General features: G+C 46.8%; 1 protein-coding gene across 1 annotated transcript in view; it reads right to left on the bottom strand.

Moving 5' to 3' along the window:
* Nucleotides 1–9596: 9596 nt before the first annotated feature.
* Nucleotides 9597–17689, bottom strand: part of grid2ipb (glutamate receptor, ionotropic, delta 2 (Grid2) interacting protein, b) — a 250484-nt gene continuing 242391 nt past the window's right edge. The window contains exon 23 of the mRNA XM_072481106.1: nt 9597–13923. Coding sequence (XP_072337207.1) covers nt 13852–13923 — 72 coding nt within the window. The 3' untranslated portion in view covers nt 9597–13851. The remainder of the gene's footprint in view (nt 13924–17689) is intronic.

Here is a 17689-nt window from a genome sequence, read left to right as displayed (position 1 = left end):
AGCAGTTTCATTAAAAAAGAGGATTTCAGGGGCAGCACAATGATGCAGTGGCTAGCACTGCTGCCTCAAGACACTGAGGACTCTGGTTCGATCCTGGCCACAGTTCACTATCTATGTGGAATTTTCACGTTCTCCCTGTATCCGTGTGGGTCTCTTCCCCACAACCCAAAAAGATGTGCAGGATAGGTAAATTGGCTATGCCAAATTGCCCCTTAATTGGGAAAAAAGAATTGGGTACTCTAAATTAATTTTAAAAAAGAGGATTTCACCCAATTTAGGATTAACAAACTAAATATCCACTTCACAAACCATGGTATATAGAGAACCACAACAGTTATACATAGTAAATACTCTTAAAACTGGTAAAAATGTAATGTAGAGCAGAACAATATGGGTGCGTATAGGTATTCTACTCTAGTAGGATACTTTACTGGAGGTTTAATCACAAGATCTTCTCACTTTTAATGACCTTGCCATTCTTATGTGTCCACGGTATTTTATGCTTAACTCTCTGTAACCAGCACAATGTGTACCAAAATGTTTCTTTCATTTGCATGAAAGTTTTGACCTTACCATTTTGATATCTGTCTCCAATACTTGTATAACTAATAAACAAAAGTGGTCAGAGAAAATGAAAAAAACTGTTTCATGCTGGTATTTCTCCTGGGTTGCGCACAGTGTTATCCAGGAGATTAATGTTTAATTTCTGGAAGGTTGACAGCCATAATTGAACATAACATTCCAGCACGGTAGCACAGTGGTTAACACTGTTGCTTCACAGCACCAGGGTCCCGGGTTCGATTCCCACTTGGGTAACTGTGCAGAGTATGCACATTCTCCCTGTGTCTGTGCGGGTTTCCTCCTGGTGCTCCAGTTTCCTCCCACAAGACATGCTGTTACGTAATTTGGACATTCTGAATTCCCCCTCTGTGTGCCTGAACAGGCGCCGGGGTGTGGCGACTAGGGGATTTTCACAGCAACTTTATTGCAGTGTTAATGTAAGCTACTTGTCACAATAATAAAGATTATTATAAAGATCATTCGATGTGACAATACACATTTTTCTCTTTCCCAATTGTATTGTCTCATATTTGGCCATGATTCTGCAGGTGTAGCAGCCATTGTGCTCTAAAAGGTTACTGATTTGGCCTTCTCAGCATTGGCCCTACCAGACAATTTGTCTGCCCTGTCTTTATTTGCCTGTCCTCCTTGTCAGGACGTACTATCTTGGCCCATTGTTGACCAATTTCATCCGGAGGGTTACATGATTTGATGTGTTGCGTGGTGGGGAAATTACATTCTCAGAGAACAAACTTTGAGACTTAGGTGTTCCTCTATGTACTCTTGTTTTTTAAAAATACTTTTATTGTATCTGTAGCTGCTCTTTGTTCAGTTTACCAGAATGCATTTCATTTGAACTTTTGGCACCTGACTTTGTGGTTTAGATGATTTTTTAAAAATCCAAATATAAAGTGATCATTAACTTTATTTTAACTACATAATTGCAGAGCATGGTAACCCTTCTTACGCAGATGGGTAGTAGACTGCACCTGCTGTTTGAAACTGATTTTCTTCCCTCTGTCCCTGGAGCATGACTGAGAATTTTGCAAAAAGGATAAGGAATGTGCAGTTCTATAGATAATGAAGGAGGTTTGGTATGTACTCACTGTTGCAGCGTATAAAACAAGGCAGCCAGATTGTGCACAGCAAGATTCCACAAACAACAGTGTAAAAAAATAACTGGATAATCTGTTCATTTTTAATGACATTTTGTTTTCATAGAGCCGGTTGCCTTATCTTCCTTGTTCTGATTGGCCTTGTAATAACCCTTCTTGTAAATCAGAGGCTGTGATATAGGTTGGTGTTGAAAATCAGGAAGGTTTTGCTGTTTCTTTATGTAATTCTCCCCAGTATTTGTGTGTGTCTTCTAATACTTTACTCTGTGCAGTCCTGGTTGACTTCTGCTTGACCTGAGGATGGTTAAACATTTATTTAGTTTATTGGATGATCGGCAGCCTGCTAGTGTAAGAAGTGGAAGCTTGACACTTCTAGTTGCTGCTAATGTTCAACCAAGCCTGTGAATTTCCACTTTGAAATCGGTGCTGGGACTCCAGCTATTCACAATGTATATTAATGATTTGGATGAGAGAGCAAAATGTAACACCTCAAAGTTTGCAGATGATACCAAATTAGGTGGGAGGGTGAATTGTGACGAGGATGCAGAGATCCTGCAGCAAGATCTGGACAGGTTGGGCGAGTGGGCTAACCAATGGCAGATGCAGTATAATTTGGATAAGTGTGAGGTTATTCATTTTAGAAGTAAAAACAGGAAGGCAGATTACTACCTGAATGGTAGTAAATTGGGAGAGGGGAGTGTGCAGTGGGACCTGGGTGTCCTTGTGCACCATTCACTGAAGGTAAGCATACAGGTGCAGCAGGCGGTGAAGAAGGCTAATGGTACGTTGGCCTTCATTGCAAGAGGTTTCGAGTATACAAGCAGGGATGTGTTGCTGCAATTGTACAGTGCCTTGGTGAGGCCACACTTAGAGTATTGTGTGCAGTTTTGGTCTCCTTCTCTGAGGAAGGATGTTCTTGCTCTCGAGGGAGTGCAGCGAAGGTTTACCAGACTGATTCCAGGGATGGCGAAACTGTCATACGAGGTGAGATTGACTAGGTTGGGATTGTTCTCGCTGGAGTTCAGAAGAATGAGGGGGGATCTCATAGAGACTTATAAAATTCTAACAGGACTAGACAGGGTAGATGCAAGGAAGATGTTACCAATGATAGGTGTGTCCAGAACCGGGGGCGGGGGTCACAGTCTGATGATTCAGGGTAAACCATTTCAGACAGAGAAAAGGGCCGGGATTCTCCCCTACCCGGCGGGCCGGGGGGTCCCGGCGGGATGGAGTGGCGGGAACCACTCCGGCATCGGGCCACCCCAAAAGGTGCGGATTTCTCCGCACCTTTAGGGGCCAAGACCTCACCGTGAGGGGCTAGGTCCATGCCGGAGTGGTTTCCCCTCCACCGGTTGGCGTGGAAGGCCTTTGGCGCCACGCCAACCAGGGGCGAAAGAACTTCACTGGCCGGCGGAAGTCCTCGCATGCACGGGAGCGCCAGTGGCTGCTGACGTCATCCCCGCGCATGCGCAGGGGGGGGTCTCTTCCGCGTCGGCCATGGTGAAGGCTATGGCCGAGGCGGAGGGAAAAGAGTGCCCCCACGGCACAGGCCCGCCCGCAGATCGGTGGGCCCCCAATCGCGGGCCAGGCCACCGTGGGGGCACCCCCCGAGGCCAGATCGCCCCGTGCCCCCCCCCCCCCCCAGGACCCGGGAGCCCTGCCCGCGCCGCCAGTCCCTCCGGTAAGGTAGATGGTTTGATTCACGCCGGCAGGACTGGCATGACAGCAGCGGGACTTCGGCCCATCGCGGCCGGAGAATCTCCGTGGGGGCCCGCCGACCGGCGCGGTGCGATTCCCGCCCCCGCCGAATATCCGGTGCTGGAGAATTCGGCGGCCGGCGGGGGCGGGATTCACGTCAGCCCCCAGCGATTCTCCGACCCGGCGGGGGGGTCGGATAATCCCGCTCAAGGAGACATTTCTTCACCCAAAGAGTGGTGATGCTAAAATTTGGAATATAATCAAGAGGCGGCTGGATATAGCACTTGGGGAGAATGGGATCAAAGGCTATGGGGAGAAAGCAGGATTAGGCTATTGAGTTGGATGATCAGCCATGATCGTGATGAATGGCGGAGCAGGCTCGAAGGGCCAAAAGGCCTCCTCCTGCTCCTATCTTCTATGTATGTATCTATGTAAATGGTGGTCAGACTCCTTCTTTCAACCACAGCAAAATAACTCCATAATGAAGGAAACCATCTCAAACGCACCTCACAACTAAAAGGACAAAGAAGTGGGTACAACAGGAGAGAGCAGAGGGTTAGAATGGGGCCAAAGGGATAGTTGAAGGGAAGTATTTAGAAGAAGCTGCTGGAAGGGATGCGGCAAGGGGTGGGGGAAAATGTACAGGGAGTTGTAGAGGACAGAGCTGTTACTGGAGCAATCAATATTCCACCGAAGCAGAAATTTCCTATGGTTGGTTTAATAGGCCATATTGAGTCCGAATTGAGTTGGTTAAAAGAAAACTAGGTTTATTGCAGAGCAATTATATTTACAATATACATGTCAGCCAGGTCTGCCCTGCCGGTTCCATAGCTGGCCGACATTATATAGATCTCAATCATGAATGTCTTCGGGCTTCCCACCCCCTTAGCGGGGGAGCTCGTAGTCCGAGAGACTCATGGGGAGACTGGTTGCTCAAACCCCGGAGGTCTCATGTGGGTTATAACAGTTGGTGAATAAATGAAATAACTTTGATATCAAGCAAGGCAAAACCATGTGATCTATTTACTGATAGTTCACCGATCCCAGGCTGGCAGCTGAAATGGCTACTTAAGGCAGTGAAGGATAGAGGAGTACATGATTAAATTCTGCAAACTGCATCCCATAAACATCATTATCAGAGAGATGCTAGGAATCAATAATGGGATCCGTGATATCCACAATGCTATTCAATAACCTTAACAAATGCATGGAAAATAAAATTTCAACTTTTTTCAAAGATGTGGATAACACAAAATTTGTGAGGATATCTGTAAATTAAAATGCATGGAGGGAAGCAATCTATAGTAAGGGGCACAGATTGGAGCTTCTGTGGACATAAAAAAAATTCCAGGATGGTATGTTGCCTGCCTGGTGCCAGGGCCAAGGATATCTCTGAATGAACACAGGACATCCTGTGGGCATGGTGAACAGCCAGAGATCGTAATACACATAGGTATTAATGACATAGGAAGAGTGCTGAGGTCCTGCAGAAGGAGTTCAGGGAGTTAGGCAGTAAGCTAAAAAGCAGGACCTCTAGGGTTGTAATCTCAGGATTACTCCCTGTGCCACGTACCAGTGAGGCTAGAAATAGGAGGATAGTGCAGCTAAACACGTGGCTAAACTGGTGGTGTAGGAGGGAGGGTTTCAGATTTCTGGACCATTGGGATCTCTTCCGAGGGACGGGTTGCATCTAAACTGGAGGGACACCAATATCCTGGCTGGGAGGTTTGCTGGAGTCACTCAGGAGGATGTAAACTCGTATGGCAGGGGGTGGGAACCAGAGTATTAGTTTAGGAGGTGTAATAACTGAAGGGGAAATACAAAACAAAACTTTTTTTTTCTTTTATAAATTTAGAGTACCCAATTCATTTTTTTTCCAATTAAGGGACGATTTAGCGAGGCCAATCCATCTATCTTACACATCTTTGGGTTGTGGGGGTGAAACCCACACAAACACGGGGAGAATGTGCAAACGCCACACGGTCAGTGACCCAGAGCCGGGATCGAACCTGGGACCTCGGCGCCATGAGGCAGCAATGCTAACCACTGCACCACCATGCTGCCTACAAAACTAGAGAACAACATCACCCTCAGGCAGAGCAAAAGAGGTGACAAGTGTGAGAAGGGAGGTAATCAACGCAGGACTGAGGGTGTTGTTCCTAAATGCACGCAGTATACGGAACAAGGTAAATGAGCTTGTTGCGCACGTTGAAATTGGCCGGTACGATGTTGTGGACATCACAGAGATGTGGCTGCAAGGGAATCAGGGCTGGGATCTAGATATCCAAGGATATATGTCCTATTGAAAAGACAGGCAGGTGGGCGCAGGGAGCGGGGTTGCATTGTTAGTAAGGAATTATGTTAAATCGATAGCATGGAGCGATATAGGATCTGAAGGCATAGAATCTCTGTGGGTGGAGTTGAGGAATTGCAAAGGTAAAAAGACCCTGATGGGAGTTATGTACAGGCCCCCTAGCAGTAGTCAGGATGTGGGGCAGAAAAGGCATGTACAAAAGGCAATATTACAATAATCATGGGGGACTTCAATATGCAGGTGGACTGGGAAAATCAGGTTGATAGTGGATCTCAAGAAAAGGAATTTGTGGAATGTCTAAGAGCATGTTTTTTTGGAGCAGCTTGTGACAGAGCCTACTAGGGAACAGGCAATTCTGGACATGGTGATGTATAATGAGGTAGACTTGATTAGGGAACTTAAGGTGAAGGAACCCTTAGGGAGCAGTGACCACAATATGATAGAATTTAGCCTCGGGAGGCCATATTCGGGGTGTCGGACCAGCCGGGGTTGGAAACAGGCACGGAGGCAGATGTTGTAGCCTTCGCTACGTTGATCGCCCGAAGGCGGATCAACCTCTCCACCCTGTGCCCTGGCATGGTGGGGAGGCCTGCTGGAATTCTTGACGCTTGAATAGGTCAAATTTGAACTGAGGGGAAGGATGGAGGGGTTCTACAATTCATTATGCACTTTCGAGAATTGAATTACATCGAACTTTAGGGGGGGTTCTGGGAGGGTTGGGTGAAGAGGGACTGTATGTGTTAATGGTGACTATGGGTGTTTCCTGATTCCTATTTGTCATTTATTTATGTTAACATTCGGGCCAATGTCGGGTTTGGTGGGAGGATGGGATCGTTGTTATTGATATGGAGATTGACATTACATTCGTTACTGATTATTGTTGGGTGTAAATTTGGGAGAATTTTTTTTTTAAATGATAGAATTTACCCTGCAGTTTGAGAGGGAGAAGCTGCAATCAGATGTAACGGTATTACAATTAAATAATGGTGACTATAAAGACATGAGGGGGGAGCTGGCCAGAGTTGATTAGAAAAGGAGCCTAGCAGGGAAGACAGTGGAAAGCAATGGCAGGGGTTTTGGGGGGTTATTCGGGAGACACAACAGAAATTCATCCCAAGGAGGAGGACATGCTCAGGGGACAACAAGGCATCCATGGCTGATGAGAGAAGTCAAGAACAGCATAAAAGGAAAAGAAAAAGTATACAAAGTGGCAAGAATTAATAGGAAGCCAGAGGATTGGGAAGCCTTTTAAAGCGAGCAGAGGACAACTAAGAAGCAATGAGGGGGAAGAAGATGAAATATGAGTGCAAGCTAGCTAGTAATATAAAAGAAGATTGGAAGAGTTTTTTTCAATACATAAAAGGTAAGTGAGAGGCAAAAATAGACATTGGACCACTGGAAAATGTGGCTGGAGAAGTAATAATAGGAAACAAAGAAATGGCTGATGAACTGAATAGTTACTTTGCATCAGTCTTCACGGTGGAAGAGACCAGTGGGATGACAGAGCGCCAGGAGAATCAGGGGGCAGAGGTGAGTGCAGTGGCCATCACTAAGGAGAAGGTTCTGGGGAAACGGAAAGGTCTGAAGGTGGATAAATCACCTGGACCAGATGGACTACACCACAGGGTTTTAAAAGGGATAGCTGAAGAGATTGTGGACGCATTGGTGCCGATCTTCAGGAATCACTGGAGGCAGGAAGGGTCCCAAAGGATTGGAAAGTGGTTAATGTAACACCGCTGGTTAAGAAGGGAGGGAGGCAGATGACGGGAAATTATAGGCCGGTTAGCCTGACCTTGGTCATTGGTAAGATTTGAGAGTCCATTATTAAAGATTAGATTGCAGAGTACTTGGAAGTGCATGATAAAATAGGACTGAGTCAGCACGGCTTCATCAATGGGAGGTCATATCCGACAAATCTGTTAGAGTTCTTTAAGGAGGTAACAAGGACGTTCGACAAAGGAGAACCAGTAGATGTGATTTATTTTGATTTCCAGAAGGCCATTGACAGGTTGCCGCATAGGTGACTGTTAAATAAGAGCCCATGGTGTTAAGGGTAGGATCCTGGCATGGATAGAGGATTGGCTGACTGGCAGAAGGCAAAGAGTGGGGATAAAGGGGTCTTTTTCAGGATGGCAGCAGGTGATTTGTGGTGTCCCTCAGGGGTCTGTGCTGGGACCACAACTTTTCACAATATACATTAATGATTAGGAAGAAGGTACTGAAGGCACTGTTGCTAAGTTATCAGATGATACAAAGATCTGTAGAGGGGCAGGTAGTATTGAGGAAGCAGGCTGGTTGCAGAAGGACTTGGACAGGCTAGGAGAATGGGCAAAGAAGTGGCAGATGGAATACAATTTGGAAAAGTGTGAAGTTATGCACTTTGGAAGGAGGAATGGAGTATTAGACTATTTTCCAAATAGGGAAATGCTTAGGAAATCAGAAGCACGAAGGGACTTGGGAGTCCTTGTTCACAATTCCCTTAAGGTTAACGTGCAGGTTCAGTCAGCAGTCAGCATTGTGGATAGCACAATTGCTTCACAGCTCCAGGGTCCCAGGTTCGATTCCGGCTTGGGTCACTGTCTGTGCGGAGTCGGCACATCCTCCCAGTGTGTGCATGTGTTTCCTCCGGGTGCTCCAGCTTCCTCCTACAGTCCAAAGATGTGCAGGTTAGGTGGATTAGCCATGATAAATTGCCCTTCGTGTCCAAAATTGCCCTTAGTGTTGGGTGGGGTTACTGGGTTATGGGGATAGGGTGGAGGTGTGGGCTTGGGTAGGGTGCTCTTTCCAAGAGCCGGTGCAGACTCGATGGGCCGAATGGCCTCCTTCTGCACTGTAAATTCTATGATAATCTATGATGTTGAGAGGGCTAGAATACAAAACCAGGGATGTACTTCTGAGGCTGTATAAGGCTTTGGTCAGGCGCATTTGGAGTACTGTGAGTAGTTTTGGGCCCGTATCTAAGGAAGGATGTGCTGGCCTTGGAAAGAATCCAGAGGAGGTTCACAAGAATGACCCCTGGAATGAAGAACTTGTCGTATGAGAAACGGTTGAGGACTCTGAGTCTGTACTCGTTTAGAAGGACAAGGGGGTATCTTATTGAAATTTACAGGATACTGCGAGACCTGGATAGAGTGAACGTGAAGAGGATGTTTCCACTTGTAGGAAAAACTAGAACTAGAGGACACAATCTCAGACTAAAGGGACGATCCGTTCAAACCTAGATGAGGAGGAATTCCTCAGCCAGAGGGTGGTGAATCTGTGGAACTATTTGCTGCAGAAGGCTGTGGAGGCCAAATCACTGAGTGTCTTTAAGACAGAGGTAGATAGGTTCTTGATTAATAAGGAAATCAAGGGTTATGGGGAGATGGCAGGAGATAGGGGATGAGAAAAATATCAGCCATGATTGAATGGCAGAGCAGACTTGATGGGCCGAGTGGCCTAATTCTGCTCCTATGTCTTATGGTCTTAATTTGATCCAAGCTTTTAAAACCAAGAAATTAGTGGGTTGGTGGATGGATGGAGAGGCACATTTTTGTTTTTTCTCCATGGTAATTTGGCCGATTATTGAAAATCGGGGGGGGCGGTTTTTGTTTCTTTATGTAATTTTCCCCAGTGTCTCTGTGACTCTTCCACTCACTATTTTGCTGATTTTAAAATTATGCCGCTCATTTGCAAATACTTCCAGCCTTATTCTATCACACTTGCTCCAAGCCTACATTCCACTCTCTAATCACGCCTTTGGGGAGTAGGAGGGGGATGCCGGAGGTCACCTCTCCTAATTTCCATCTGCTCCTGACCACTTCAGTAACCAACTTCACCCTTCTTTATGAAGCACTGTGGTGCAATTTACTACATTGAAGGTGTGACTGAATTTCCATATTAATTCCAAAGACAGACAAGATTCCAAATTCTGATTACTAACTTTTTTTTATTGCCAGCCTTAAATACTGATATGTATACAATACAAAATGAAAAATAAGATTCATTCTGCACAGCGTAGTAAGCGTTAACCCAATCTCCAGCTGCAGCAGTTTTATAAATAAGGGGAATAAATAATATTCACTATGCAAATGCACCATCTGACACGTGGTTGGGTGCCAGAGAATCTCCCGCTGGGTATCTCGGTTCCAATTGTCACTTATCATTAGACTGTAGAGTTCAAAGTAATTTCATCACCTTTACATTATTGCTACACCCCTTGGTTTCTACATTTTAAAAAATTAATTTACAGGACGTGGGCCATCCCTAGTTGCCCTCGAGAAGGTGGTGATGAGCTGCCTCTTGAACCATTGCAGTCGTGTGAAGTAGATACACGCACAGGGCTGATATCCAGTTTCACTCCTTTTTGTTTTCTTTGTAGCAACTGTATACAATTGAGTGGCTTGCTAGGCCATTTAAGAGTCAACCAAATTGCTGTGGGTCTGGAGTTACATGTCGACAGGTATGGAGGGCAGGTTTCCTTCCCTAAAGGGCATTATTGATGAATGTTTACGACAATAGACAATGGTTTCATGGTCATCATTCGACTTTTAATTCAAGATGTTTTATTGAATTTAAATTCCACTATCTGCCATGTGGGATTTGAACCTGGGTCCCGGCGGGGCGTTACCGTGGTCTCTGGATTACTAGTCCAGTGACAATAACACTGCGTCCCAGCCTCTCCAAAATATTTCCCCAGTTGCGTTGTATTTATTTTTAGGCAGGATAATTTACCCACTGTTCAGTATATGAGCATAAGTAACGTGACAGAACTCAAGATATTGATACTTATTTGTCACTATAGAGAAAATGAAGCAGGAGAAAGAGGTCAGATTTAATTAAGGCCTACTTCTCTTCTCAGTCAGACAAAATATCTGTCCACATGTATCTCAAGGCAATTGGAGAGGGGGTTGGCAAGAGAGAGAAGAGGTTAGAAAACAGCCTCATGGTCCGAAAAGCAATTTGATAGTGTAGTTGGTTCAGAGATTGAGTCCCAGGACTGTCCATCACATTTCACCCATATTTATACTCTTCAGATTGAGTGAACCTGGGAAGGTTATTTCTATTTATTACATTTTATTAATATGTAAAATAATAAGGGTATTGAAAGAACTACATTTCGAGCTGGAGAAGTCTCTCATGTAAAAGCATCACTTGCTGTGCCATACATAACATCCCAAGTTTTGTCTCCAGCTCACAGTGAGTTGGTTGAACTCTGTTGGATAGAGATGTGGTACAGGGCAGTACATTGGCTCAGCATCCCTGGGCTATCAGATGGGAGAACCAGGCAGAGAGCTTGCACATTCTCACTGCCCAGCCTGCTGGGAAGTGCAAGTGTGCGGTCATGCAGACTTGGTAAGGAAAGGATACCCTCACAACTGAGGTGGCTGCTGATGTTCATTATGCAGGCTTATTTGTGAATAATGGCCACTGGGACAAAGTACTGGATGGCACCTGATACCTTTGGAACCATGTCTCTGGAATATCGGCATGTTCAGAAGAAATAGAGAAAAAGGTTTGTTGAAGCTAACCAAGGGTCATTTCAATGAAAATGTAAGGATAAAGGTCCCTGGGAGCCCGGTCGTAAAACCTTCCATTAGATTCACTTAAAACCCTTGCAACATTCTGTGACGCGAATGTCAGGTTGCAAAGTGGCTAATTATTCAGTCTTCATCCAGGAGGGTGTCACTTTAAGAGGGGTGTGTGCATGTGATGAAACTGAGCTCGATTATGGTTCGGGAGACAGCTCTTACTAGAAGCATTTGTCATCAAGCTGATTGGAATGCTTCCTTCTTGCTCAACACCATCAGGCACAGTCTAGATCAGAGCTCACACTGAGTTCGAATCAACCGACATTTTATCTCCGTGAATGTTTCCTAACAAATCTGGATTTCGAAAAGCACACTGATTCAAAAAACAGAAATTAGTTTTTAAACAGTCACTGGCCTCAACAGAAACAGATTCTGCAGATGGACTGCTCAACCTCTGAAGGTTTGCTACCACAATCAGAGGCAACACAGCCAAAAAAAAGCTCAGAAGCTCTGAATGAAACAGGACTGGATTTAGAGTCTCTCAGCACAATAATCCAACCAGCTGGGACAGCAATTTTACATTTTATAAAAATGACATTTTCAGACACATTATTCATAAGCTACCTACCAAGGTACAAATACTGCTTAGAAAGAGTTCCAGCTTTCTCTCTTTAAGTCACAAAGCAGATGTCACACACAGTACCTGGCACTGCAAAAGTTCTTGCAGTGTTTTAGGAAGAAAACACAGGTTGTAAAGTCCAATGAGGACTGAATAAATGAGCAGTAACCATGATAACAATGGACTGGACCAAACACCTATACAAAACAGCAAAATAAGAGCAAATCTTCAAGCAAACTCATGGAAGAGGACCCTTTCCATTTCAAACAAGGAACAGGATGAGGAAGGGCTGGAACCATGGTTTCAGAAATGGGCTTTGTGCATAATGAACATTCAACAAAAAATGGATAATCTGAGTAATCCGTCCAACAGAAATAAAAGGGAAAAAGGATTTTTTTACTTTAAAAAATATAAGCACAAATTTTCAGAGTGCTTGGTGGTGGGAATAAACACTTCTGTTTCTGAGAGTGTCAGTAACATCAGTTGTCTGGATGTTAGTTGCTGAAAGGCTCCTGAATCTCTCAGGGATTTCAGTTTTTCTTTCTTCATCTCCTGAAGCAATTCTCCTGAACTGGGGAATGGTATCGCTGATTTCAGCCACCTCCCAAGTACCTTCCCCAGTTGGCCAATATTATTATGTGTGAATATGAACAGTGAAGGTTGACTGGAAATTTCAACCATAGGGAACATCACATCCTGTCCTCAACCAATATCTGCAAGCCCACAGTTTCCAACAAGTGTCATTGGGTAGTGGCTGGCAGCAGAAACCCTGACTGTTTCATTCCCTCCCCAACCCAGCGGTGCTGGTGTCAACTATAATCTCCTAAATACTGCTAACACCACATAAGCTAACTCAATACAGGGTAATGGGTACATCTGAAATCGTCTGATCTGTTTGTTTCAGCCTCACACTGAAAAATGCCCTCACCCACCAGTTGAACCCCTGGTGATTTTGGTCTTAAATGGAATGATTCATGGTTCATTAAGCAACTACAGGGATGGTAGAAGGCGAACTAGATTTGTTTTTTCTCCGTCTAGCAATTCCTATGTTTCTATACTCACAAGTCCAGGTTTGAGCACTGATCCTATCTAATTGCCAAGTTAAGTGTTCTGACTCATACCTACTCACTTTAAACTGCAATGCCGTTGCATTTTAAGATGACCAAGCTTTTGGTCATCCGACCTAATATCTCCTAAGTGGTTCAGTGTCAATGTTTTGTTTTATAATGCTCCTGTGAAGTGCCTTGAGATGTTTTATCATGTTAATAATAATAATATTCGCTTATTGTCACAAGTAGGCTTCAATGAAGTTACTGTGAAAAGCCCCTAGTCGCCACATTCCGGCGCCTGTTCGGGAAGGCCGGTACGGGAATTGAACCCGCGCTGCTGGTCTTGTTCTGCATTACAAGCCAGCTGTTTAGCCCACTGTGCTAAACCAGCCCCAGATGCTATATATAAATAAGTTGGTGTTTGAAGGTCAGAATTGCTGTCAACCAAAAAGAGTAAACAAAAGTGAGGCATTGTAGGACAGAGTAGCATCAATACGGCCCTGGGAGCTTTTTGTGCTGGGTAGGGGGAGCAGTATGAAAGGTTTTGGATGAGTGAACAGAGACATAAATGTGAAGGAGAGGACGGAGGAGGAAAGGATGCTGCTTACACTGTTGTTCAACTGTGGAATCAAAGTTATTCAAAATGAAGAAAACTGATACTGATGGGTTCACATTGAGAAATTGGCATTGTGTTCAAATCACTAACAGTTGATGATTGGGCACTAAACAAAGACAGATCCTTTGTAATTGAAACAAAATGGGAGTTGAAGGCAGCCACACCACAGGCAATGGACAGGTTCGATTCTGTCAACGGTTCAAGTTGATCTCAAGCGATGCCCCCTTCAATTAGCCACTCCGCTCTCCCACGCTGTCTTCACACAGAGAAATCCTGATGCTGAGACTGTCTACCATCTTATTCATGTGTCAGTCAAACAAAACTGCACTTTTTGGCAAAACTGCTGTAAATGGAGAAGCATCATTCATGTCACCAGGCGAGCGGGGAAACCACTTTTAGATTCTGCAGGTTCACAGATGCCTGCGTATCGTTGTATGCCTTCTGTAATTCACAAAATATTAACACATGGGGTTAACAAAAAACTATGGTTCACATCACATAGTCCAAAATGTAACATTTGACTGGCTCTAACATCATTTGATACTTTCTTGGTTCTAGATGAACATATTGTAACACCTGCTGTAACTCCACATGTCCCACAGCTACCTGGTGCAAATGTTTGTGGTTGGTGGAGTTTACTTTGTCATATAAGGAAGGTTCTAACATCCTACCCTCAGCAATGGCAACTGTGCTGGTCTGTGTCATTTTAGGCTTATCGCCTACTTTGGGGATAGGTTCAGCCGACAGAAATTTATCTGTGGACAACATCAGACAATAGATCCTTATCAAGCATTCATCCAAAAATCTCATTCTTTCCTCTGTTTAGTTAAGAAAAACTAATTTATCAGGTTAAAGCTTGCACCTTGGGGATTCCTGGTGGTTTCCCGTAGCTGCCAGGGGTTCTGAGCAATACAGCCATTGATATATAGTTTTCATCACTAGCTCTTTGGTGCTTTAGTGCCAAGGCAGATTCCATGGCATTGGAAACTGAGGCTAAGACAGACAAAAATGTCATCTAATCCTAACAGTAACGATGTAAATGGAAAGGAATGTTGACTTGCTTTGAAAGATCATGGGTGGGATTCTCCATTCCGGACTGTCACTCGGGAGTGCTGGTGAGGAGAAATTCATGGTTTGCGAATGTGACAGCACGCTGGCAATATGCATCCCGCCCGAGCTCCAAGTCCCCACGCATCTGATTCGCTGGGGTCAGAAAGCCCATTGAGAGGCTGACAAGTTGAAGCAGCTTTTAAGCTCTCCACACAGCCCACATTCTCATTGCAGCTAACAGAATGTCAGCCAAAAGACCTGCTCCCAGGCTTCTGGGCACCAACATTAACAGGATGCTGGACACTATTGAGGGGAGGAGAGACACTCGCTTCTCCAGGGTGCGGTGGAGACAGCAGCCATCTATAATGAACAAGGCCTGGGAGGATGTGGCAGAGGCAGTGAGTGCTGGCAGTCTCACCAAGAGGACTGTAATGCACTGCAGGAAAAAGATGAACGACATCCTTCGAGCAGATCATGTGACTTACCACCTGTGTGTCCCGAGCATCACTCCCATCCTTGACCTCTCACATCTGCCCCCAATCCCCTGTATGCCAGTAACACCCAACCTGCCAGAATGTCCCTCAGAACCCACCCTCCAAGAACCCCCAACATATGTCCTGCCCTCTTTGGCGAGGTGCCTTTCCCACACACACCACCAGCTAGAAAACCCCACCCCAATAAAGCTGCCATGCCGGCGTCTCACTGTCCTTTCTGTGTCCCCAAGGATAAAGCGGGTCATAATCAGAGGAAGGTTCAGAAGATGGATGTGGGCATCCCAGAGATTCAAGTCCACACCCTTTTGAAAAAAAGGACCATGGAACCCCCGGGGAAGACTGAGGAGAGGGCAGTGGTTGACATGGTGTTCGACATATGCCGGAAAAGTGAGAGTCCAATGCAACTCAGACCTCAGACGTCCCCATCTCAAGTGAATCCACCTTCTCCCACAGCCCTCTCCTTCGAGGTCTGATCTGATGTCTTTTCTCTTCCAGAATCCCCAGCAGACAAGGCTGGGCTGTCCGGGATCGCAGTCCCCCATCTAGACCCTCGAAACACCCCGAGCACATGTTCGGCGAACACACCGACTCCTCAGCACTGCTTTCACCAGCACCATCGCAGAGACAATCACCTCGGTGGGAACTATTAGTGATCAGGGTCCTGGGTCACCCTCTGGTGAGCACCACACACATGCTGCAGCATATCAGGTGGAGGCAGGGACTCCCGAGGGAGCAGATGGTCCCAGGGAACAGCTGCCACCAAGCAGATGTCACGCCTCTGGAAAAGATGATCCCATCACTGTTGCAGATGCAGATTCAGAGCCAAAATCTATAGGAAGGGGAGTCAGCAAAATTACAGCACCTGCAAGAATTTGGAGGAGTCAGAAGATGTTGCCGACAATGCTCCTCCTTGACACCATCCTTGTCCGATGAGCCCTGCCGTTTGTCCCCTCTTCCAGCATGTCACCCACTGTTTCACAATGTGCAGGATGCAGCAGGCTACCGCGATGTGCGAGACCCTCTGGGAGCTGTATTAGAGATCCCCACCATCGCATTCCAGGGAGTGGAAGCACATCTTTAGGAGCCCAATGCACCACTCAGTGATGCTCCTCATTGCTGAGTGAGCATAATTTTAACTCCTCTCCACATTGGTCTGGAGCCTCCACACCGGCATCATCAGCCATGATTTCAGTGGGTAGGCCTTGTTGCCAGTAGCCAATTCTTCATTCGAGGGAGCGCATCAAAAGTGCCGGGAACCTCCAATTGCGCCAGGATGAGGGCAGCATGGTAGCACAGTGTGGTAGTATGTATTGGGGGTCATGTGGGACTGGAAGCCCTAATGTCATTGGCTGACAGATCCCGGGTCCTGGTTGGCTGTTGACCTCTAGCTCCGCCCTGAAGGCGGAGTATAAGAAGCCGGAGTCTTCCCCCGCAGGCCAGTTTACTATCGAGCTGCGGGGGAACAGACACGCTTAATAAAGCCTCATCGACTTCACTCTATTCGTCTCACGGAGTCTTTGTGCGCTACAATTTATTAAGCGTGCCTAAAAAGGACTATGGAGCTCAGGATCATTCCGGAATGCCTGAGGATCAGACCCCACGCAGTGAACGCGGCAGCAGCCTTCAAGCACTGGCAGACTTGCTTCGAGGCCTACCTCAGAACGACCACCGGCTGGGTCGCAGAAGACCAAAAACTGCAGGTCCTGCACTCGAGGGTGAGCACGGAGATTTTCTCCCTCATCGAAGACGCGGAGGATTTCCAGACGGCGTTCGCAGCACTGAAAAGTCTCTATGTCCGCCCAGTTAACCAAATCTACGCTCGCTACCAGCTCGCGACGAGACGGCAAGCTCCCGGAGAATCGATGGACGAATTCTACGCCGCGCTGCTGATTTTGGGACGAGCCTGCAGCTGCCCGTCGGTGAACGCAAACGAACACACGGACATGTTAATGCGCGATGCTTTTGTGGCAGGTATGCAATCCTCTCAAATCCGCCAAAGACTTCTAGAAAAAGAGTCGCTAGGACTCTCAGAGGCACGGGCCCTAGCAGCCTCCCTAGACGTGGCCGCGCGTAATACCCGCGCCTACTGCCCCGACTGCGCGGCAGCCCATTGGGCCCCCTACGTACCCGTCGCGGCAAACCCCCTACCCCCCCCCGGACACCCCACAGGCTTGCGCGGTCCAAACGCCGAGTCGCACCGGGGGCGCCCGCTGTTATTTCTGCGGCCAGGCGAAACACCCCCGACAGCGCTGCCCGGCCCGCGCAGCTATCTGCAAAAGCTGCGGGAAAAAGGGCCATTATGCGGTTGTGTGCCGGTCCCGCGAGGTCGCCGCTGTCCCGGGAGAACAGGGAGCCCTGCAAGCCGTTTACGCGCCCCAACCCCCCCAGCACGCCATGTACGACCCGCAGGCACAGCCGCTCTGGGTCCCAACCACCGCGGTCCCGGTAGAACAGGGAGCCCTGCACGCCGCTTACGCTCCCCAACCCCCCTCCCCGCAGCCCATGTATGACCCACCGCCGGCGCTACCGCTTTGGGTCCCGGCCAACACTCTCCACGGAGAGGAGGGAGTTTTGCGCGTCCCTAACGCCACCCTAACCCCCACCCCGCGCCCCACGCCTGACTCGACCTACTTGGGCCCCGACCACCGCTGTCCCCGGTGAGG

This window comes from Scyliorhinus torazame, chromosome 17 (genome assembly GCF_047496885.1).
Source record: "Scyliorhinus torazame isolate Kashiwa2021f chromosome 17, sScyTor2.1, whole genome shotgun sequence".
Taxonomy (NCBI): Eukaryota; Metazoa; Chordata; class Chondrichthyes; order Carcharhiniformes; family Scyliorhinidae; genus Scyliorhinus; species Scyliorhinus torazame.
Note: the sequence above shows the minus strand (reverse complement) of the source record. Positions and strands in the feature narration are given on the sequence as shown.